Here is an 8,330-nt window from a genome sequence, read left to right on the forward strand (position 1 = left end):
CTTTAAGCACAATGTGAAGTGTCTCTAAAGCCTTGTTCACACTGCAGGCCTTAATGCTCAAATCAGTTTTGTTTTTCAAATCCGTTTTGGAATACCGAGTGTCCAAACAGCAAGTTACAAGTGACCACATTGGATTTGTGTCTTCAGACTGTAGTAAATTGCTGACATGGCTACGCTAGTTGTCATGGTAATAACAGCGTAAAAACCACTTGGGGGGCATATTAATCAGATTTCACCGTTAGACACAAGTCACATGACCAGGAATCAGATTTGTATTATCTGATTTTAAAGCATCTACAAAGGTGGTTTGAAATGTAGCTTGAAATATCTGATTTTTTTGTGCTTTTGGGCTGTTCAGACTGCAGGGGGAAAAAATGATTTTGAATTGGATATGCAAAAAAATTGAATTTGATTCAATTCAAACTGCCAGTGTGAACAAGGCTTTATATACTTCCAACTGTCTTCTACACAGTATCTCTCAATGCTCATTGTTGAAGCTCTTGTGTTGTGATCAATGAGATGTTGTTGGAGCTCTTATTAACCAGAGGGAATCAATAACTGCATTGGCCAGAAACCTTTGGAAAAACAATCCTTTTACAACATCATTCTCCTCGTGTCAATTTACTTCAACTCTGATTGATCGTACTGGGCTGAGTCTGTCAGTCTGTTCTACAGTAAGTGATGGTATGGTGCGGTGTAACAGACCCAGTATGGGGAAAAGCTACATACTGCATCACAGGCATCCACAGTTTGTAAGCAGGTGCTGGAGATCAAAATGTATATATTCATCTAAATGTTCAAAGACACATGCATATTGTATGTTCCTATATGTTTGGTTGACAATGTTTCAACCTTTTGGTGTTAAAAACATAATCTAGATCAGTGGTTCCCAACTCCAGTACCTTCCAACGGTACACATTTTTGTTGTAGCCCCAGACAAAACAAAATACCTGATTAAACTGATTGAGGGCTTGATGATTAGTTGAAAAGTTGAATCTGGTGTGCTTGTCCGGGGTTACAATACTGTTGGGGGTACTGGAGGACTGGAGTTGGGAAACACTGAGCTAAGTTGCAGTGTGCGGACCCAGTATCTTTTAGGCGTAGCTTCTGCTGTAAAATACCCCTTTGACGTTGAAAATGGCAAGAGACCTCTCTGCTCTGTGAGATACCTCTTATGTTCACAGGTTTCTTATTGGCCATGCAGACACACACAGCAATCTAAGAAGTGTTTAACCATTCATCTAACTGTGTTTTGACAGTAATGCTGAATCCTTCCATTTATGTTTTCACTCACTGAACAGAGCGTGTTAGACAATGGCTTTAATCATTTAAATAATCTGTCTTTTTAAATGTCTGAGAAGAGCATTTCATGTTATTATGTACGCTACATGTCAGAGTATTCACCTGTCTGAAATTGCATCACGTAAAACTGTCCAATTAGTTTAGCCTCACTGAAACATCAATCATTTACATATTCAACATATTGGTCCTCAGGTGACTGATGGTGGTTACTTGATGGTGACAAGCTCAATGTGCTGTGCGGTGTCCCAAATGGCACCTTATTCCCTTTCACAAATAGTGCACTACATAGGGAATAGGATGCCATTTGGGACACGGCTGCTGACATTTGAGCCATCCAGAAGGACAAGCCGAGCAGAGGTAGGGGGTGAGCTATGTATCAGAGAGATGGTATTTACGGCTCATTTGTGCTGTTTTTTTCTGACTGCCGTGCTGCGACAGCCCCGACATAAATCTCTTTTGTTGTTTTTATGTAGGAGTGATTTGTTTTCTTTTCCCACCCACTCTTAATGGTCTAGCTTGATAGGAATGTATTAGGCATTTTTCTTAAAGGGGATGTTCAGTATTTTACAACTTTATTTTATTTAACTAGGCAAGTAAGTTAAGAACAAATTCTTATTTACAATGACAGCCTACACCGGCCAAACCTCGACGACGCTGGGCCAATTGTGCGCCGCTCTATGGGACTCCCAATCACGGCCGGTTGTGATACACCCTGGAATCGAACCAGGGTGTCTGTAGTGACGTCTCTAGCACTGAGATGCAGTGCCTTAGACCGCTGCGCCACACAGGAGCCCCAATGTTAGATGGTTCCTCACCCTAAAATGTGTCTATGGGACAGGAGAAACTGTTATCCATGTTTTATTTAAACAGCCATTACAAACTTACTCCACACAGCTCTGGGTTAAAGGGAAAGTTTGATATTTTGCTCAGTTGCTAGCTAAAATGGCTAGCTAAAAATCTATAGGAGTGATAGGGGCAACTGAACAGGTGAGGAACCATCTAACATTAAGTGGTAAAAACTGAACTTCCCCTTTAACCCAGTTGGCTTTGCAGGCTGAATTTGAGAATGTGCCGGGAATCAATGCGGACGCAGAGCAGAACAGCTCAGTCGGTGCCAAAGTAGCCGTGTTGAAATCATTTACAGTAAATGTCCACTTTCTTGTTGTGAATAACTTTACAGTATTTTACAGCATGCACACATTTTACCCTAGTAGGCTTGTTCATTGTCCAGCGCATAGGGCAACAAAAATGTAAACGCTTTAGAACAATCACAATGCTTTTAACCGCTCATGAAATATGTTTCAAAGAAATGCAATACAATCCTACACATCCATGAGGTTCTTTATGTAGCTGACTATTGTCTAAACTAGTTGTGGTTGCTGTTACAGATTGCGTTCTGTGGATGACAATATCATGTTGAAGCTACAGTAAGCTACTATATGCTTTGTCCCTCAGATTGCCTATGCTGCCGTGGACTGCACTAAAGGACCGAACCAAGAACTGTGCAAGCAGGAGGGTGTGGAGGGCTACCCCACGTTCAACTACTACAACTATGGGAAGTTTGCAGAAAAATACAACGGAGAACGAGGGGTAAGTGACATCTTCTGCCGAGTCTCCAACAACCAGTTGTTCCTGTTTTCAGGGGAAATGGAAAGAGAGTCTGTGACGTGACTTCTGCTATTGGACGTTAACAAGGTGACACTCCATTTTAGCTCCTCCTCCACGTTTACTGGATTGGTTGAACAGTGCAGAAGAGAACCTCCCCCCCCAAAAAATTGTTTTCTTCTCATCAATAGCTGTATGTAGGGAATCTACACTGAATAAAAAAATATAAATGATTTTAATGAGTTACAATTCATATAAGGAAATCAGTCATTTGAAATAAATTCATTAGGGACTAATCTATGGATTTCACATGACTGGGAATACAGTTATGCATCTGTTGATCACAGATTGGTAGGGACGTGGATCAGTATCTGCTGACCACCATTTGCCTCATGCAGCGCGACAAATCTCCTTCATGTAGAGTTGATCAGGCTGTTGATTGTGGCCTGTGGAATGTTGGCCCACTCCTCTTCAATGGCTGTGCGAAGCTGCTGAATATTGGCAGGAACTAGAACATGCTGTCGCACATGTCGATCCAGAGCATCCCAAACATGCTCAATGGGTGAAATGTCTGAATATGCAGGCCATGGAAGAACTGGGACATTTTCAGGTTTATCTTGGCCAGGTCGCAGTTGTAAATGAGAACTTGTTCTCAACTGGCCTACCTGGTTAAATACAGGTGAAATAAAAAAAGGTTCCAGGAATTGTGTACCGATCCTTGTGACATGGGGCCGTGCATTAGGTGATGGTGGCAGATGAATGGTTGTGTGTATAAGGTAGTTGTTGTGAAATTGTTAGGTTATATTACTTGTTAGATATTACTGCATGGTCGGAACTAGAAGCACAAGCATTTTGCTACACTTGCATTAACACCTGCTAACCATGTGTATGTGACAAATAAATAAATTTGATTTGATGAGCCTCGGGATCTCGTCACTGTATCTCTGCATTCAAATTGCCATCGATAAAATGCAATTGTGTTCGTTGTCTGTAGCTTATGCCTGCCCATACCATAACCCACCTCCACCATGGGGCGCTGTTCACAATGTTGATATCAGCAAACCCGCAGTTTCATCAGCTGTCCAGGTGGCTGGTCTCAGACGATCCTGCAGGTGAAAAAGCAGGATGTGGAGGTCCTGAGCTGGTGGACATTCCTGCAATCAGCATGCCAATTGCACGCTCCCTCAAAACTTGAGACATCTGTTGCATTGTGTTGTGTGACACAACTGCACATTTTAGTGGACTTTTATTGTCCCCAGCACAAGGTGCACTTGTGTAATCATGTTGTTTAATCAGCTTCTTAATATGTCACACCTGCCAGGTGGATGAATTATCTTGGCAAAGGAGAAATGTTCACTAATAAACAAATTTGTGCACAACATTTTAGAGAAATAAGCTTTTTGTGCGTATTGAACATTTCTGCAATCTTTTATTTCAGCTCATTAAACATGGGACCAACACTTTACATGTTTCATTTTATGTTTTTGTTCAGTGTAGTTGCAGGCGTTTCTTTTGATCCTGCTACGCTAGGTTATAGTCTTAGTGCCCTATTAAAAGATAGTGAATGTTAATTTATACACTTTTGTTGTCCTTGTTACCTTTGAATATGGAATCTGTCAACTTTCACAATTTCTATACTTTCTGTATTTATAAACTCTTGCCTTATACTAAATTTACACCGTTAACCTCTATTACATCTTTATAACAGGCCTCTCCTCTCTTCCTCTCCAGGAGGCGGGGTTTATAGGTTTCATGCGCAGCCTGCGGGGGCGGGACCAGGGCAAGAGGAAGGATGAGCTTTAAGGCAGGTTGTGGTGAGGGGGAGGAGCCTGTCGTTGCACTGTGACCCTGGACAGAGGCCTCTTAGCACTGACATCACGTGATGTCGTCATGATGTGACATCACGGGGCGGGGACTTGAGAACCTAAGCGTTTCAGCGAAAGGCTATTTTTTTATACTGATATAGATCGATCATGTTTGTAATAACAGTGGGATTACCTACCGTGTGACCACTTTTGATTAAAAAAAAACAACAAAAGAAAACATTCAAATGTTGCCCAAATACTGTGACTGCATTTGTGAAAAGCTACACCTTATACTGTATCTATGCAATACCGGACCCTCCCTTTCAGATCCACTCTTCTGAGGTTGGTTGGTGGCTGTACTGGTGGTTGGATGGTGGGTTAACCACCTACAGTACTGTACAGGGACCATCGCTACAGTACAGTCCTACCGGTCACTACGTCCCTGTTCATTCACCTCAAGATGAACACAATCTAAGCATTCAACTGTTTGTTTCAATATAACTGTTTCAATATTTGTGTACATACCTGTCTTCCATGTTAGGTATGGGTTTGTTTCAGGATGATAAGAATCAAATAGCTAAAACTGTGGCCTTTTTAATAAATATGTATGAAAGCTAATCACTCACCGCAGAGTCAGACAGATAGGGTAGTGAACGATACGAGGCCCTCAAACATAAAGCTCTTATAGTGGTGTGTTGAAGCCTGGGGCTTCTGTTTTTCCACGTGTTTCCAAGTCAGCTATTAGAGAAAGCAATGACAAATCAGACACAAACCTAAAATGCCCAAAATAAATTCGAATTATTATGTTACTGTGCTGAACCTCCAGACGTCAATGATTTACAGAAGCCTCCTGTTGTCGTAGTGATATTATTTTTACTGTAGACATGTTGGTTGTCTAGCAACAAAACCAACGCGTGCGCAACTATGGGGCCAAACAGACGAGGTTGTTGACAACATGTAAACTTTATTTCGTCTCCAATGTTTATTGAAAACAAATACATTTGCACAATGAGCAATTGTCTCTCAAAAACATTTATTGCATATGTTGATTAGTTAACTAGCAAATGTTTTGCCACATTAGCATAGACGTGATATTGGTCAAAACACCTCAAAACAAGACATGGTATCAAGAACAAGATAAAACTAGCTGAAACGAGCCACCTATGATTCCCCACGTGGCAGCTTCTTGTCATTGTTGCTAGCTATCTGCCATCCAGAATCACAACAGCACACAGACTTCTGACCCGTTGAAGTGTGCACATCATTTTCATGTCAGCTAGCCCATCTATTGTCCTGCATTCCTCTAGTGTTACTGAGATGTCCAAAAAACTGTTTTGCCTCTTGCAAGTGTATTCCATGATATCATCTAAGACCTATTAAAAACAAAGCCCTTGGAAAAGATATGGGGCCAAATATGGTCATTTAATGTGCCATTTCCTCCTCCATTCTTAAAATGTGTACAGGAACAAGACTGTGCCAGTCCCTCTCTTTTTGTCTGTAGCAATCAGAACCATTCAGCTCAATATCAGGAGGCATATGGGATTATGATTAGAAAAGATCCAGGATATCAGTTCCATCTGAACAAAGTCAAGAATCCAAAAATGTTATCCCATATGTCCCAGCACATCCAAATGGATGACTTCAGATTTCATAGTGCTGCAGAGGTGTGTGTGAGAAAGTCGACGGACACCCTTAACATCCCCACCACACACACACCACCCGAGCATGGCACCATCATTAATACTGGAGCCATTATCTTTGTGGCGACTTTAAGGCTGTGTGTTTTTTAACTCCCTGGCTTACGCCGCTATAAATATTTAAAGGCCTATCTGTAGCTGAACTTGTTTTATTATTCAGGAGTTTGGTTCCTTTCATTATTGAACAAGGTTCTCAGGGATAGCGAAAACACAAAGGGAACTAGCTTGTATTAATTTGCGTTGCAGTTAGTTGGTTTTGAGCTCTAGAGTCCAAATTTAAAATAATTGTTTACATTTGTCTCGTATGGAAAAATAACAATGTATAGATAAATGTTCCAGTTTACATTTCCTGTTCCAAGTCATGGCAGGAAGTATTAAATAAAACATGTTGTGCAGATGAGGGTTAATGAACTGACTAATACTGTACATTGTGTGGGTTTCTAAATGGATTAGTTGCAAATGAAAAGTCTTAAATGAACTGCAGACTGACATAGAACACGGTCTCCAATCAATGTTACCGTAACATTTCTGCATCATGCAAAACTAGCTCCAACATCACAGAACGTTGGGAGAATGCTTTACTGTATGTAGCTGGATTTTGACACAAATGCAGTTTTTTTTAATGTTCAGTTTTCTTTCTGTTGAGATGATTTGCTTTGTTTACTTTCACTTTTGTTTCTGCTGTACAGGGCCTACTCAGTGCTATCAAATGGTTAAAGACTTGACAAACTTATCATAAAGACCACCTTTGTCTCATCCCAAAGCTCTCCATATTGTGTGGAAACTGTCACATCTATGCATAGAAGTCATTGTCGCCTTTGTTGACTTTCTGTGCCCAGCCATATGTACAGTTTTGCCCTTCGAATGAGGACCTTGCTAAAATAAAAACTCAAACATTTCCAAGATACTGTCATGTGCTTATTTTCAATGATTTATATTCTTTGCAAAATGTCCTTTAACTTTTACTATAGTGCAATAGCTAAGTATTACAATTGACTTACAGATACGTAGTACTGAGCCAATGAACTACGAGTGAAGAATACCATGTAGTATAAAGTCCGGAGATAGTGAGAGCCAAAGAGACTGGGATTTTTTGTGTCCAAAGTTTGTTTGTTCAAGTATGTTCAACCTATGTCCTGTGAGATCCTATACACAGATTACAGCTGAGCTCTTTTTTTTGTTTAGTTACTTACTAACTCAGCCAGAGCAATAGTGTCCAAAGCAGACACAAAACACTGGACAGTCACCACCATAAAATAAATGGAAATGGAATAAATGGAGTTTGACATCCAGGGGTCAGCGGCTTGATCGACATAACCGGTGAAGTCCCAGATCTGTTTGTTTCCCAAACAACGTTTGGCATTAGAATTCCACAAGGAGTTGGCAAGGCGGCACAGGCAGATCTGGGACCTAGGCCTAGTGAAAGCTGTTTTGAACCCTCTCATTCAGATCCCCGTCTGGGGTCTGGCCTGGTTCTCCATCATCCAGTCGGAAAGACAAATAGACCTGTAGCGGCTCTCAGCAGAACTGACACCCAGGAGTTTATTGTGACTAGAGTCTGGGCTGGAAGAGAATGGCAATGTGTCCTAAATAAAAAGTCCCCCTCTCCTCAGGCAGTGAGGTGCCATCGTTATCACTTATTTATTTTTTATTTAACCTTTATCACGACAGAGTTCTTAACTGTTAAACTTGACTAATAACAGTCTAAAAACCTAGACTCAATTTTAACTTTGGTTTCTTTAAGACTATACCTAGATATACTCCTGCTTGGTAGATGCATCCCACTGGGCACAGACGTCAGTTCAACATCTAGTTTGATTTACATTTGGTTGAACTGACGTGAATTCAATGTGAAATCCACAAAAATTCACCATGACATTGCATTTAGGTTGGGTGAAAAAATACGAAATGCCCTTAAATT

The 8,330-nt window shown here is 40.8% G+C and overlaps 1 protein-coding gene across 2 annotated transcripts in view; it reads left to right on the forward strand.

Annotated features, from left to right (window-relative positions):
* pdia5 (protein disulfide isomerase family A, member 5) overlaps positions 1–7,312 on the forward strand; it is a 59,375-nt gene extending 52,063 nt beyond the window's left edge. For both annotated transcript variants that reach the window (XM_082966860.1, NM_001139963.1), the window contains 2 exon segments: positions 2,758–2,892; positions 4,639–7,312. In XM_082966860.1, coding sequence (XP_082822986.1) covers positions 2,758–2,892; positions 4,639–4,710 — 207 coding nt within the window. In that variant the 3' untranslated portion in view covers positions 4,711–7,312.
* The last annotated feature ends 1,018 nt before the right edge of the window (positions 7,313–8,330 follow it).

This window comes from Salmo salar, chromosome 21, assembly GCF_965601325.2.
Source record: "Salmo salar chromosome 21, fSalSal1, whole genome shotgun sequence".
Lineage (NCBI taxonomy): Eukaryota > Metazoa > Chordata > Actinopteri > Salmoniformes > Salmonidae > Salmo > Salmo salar.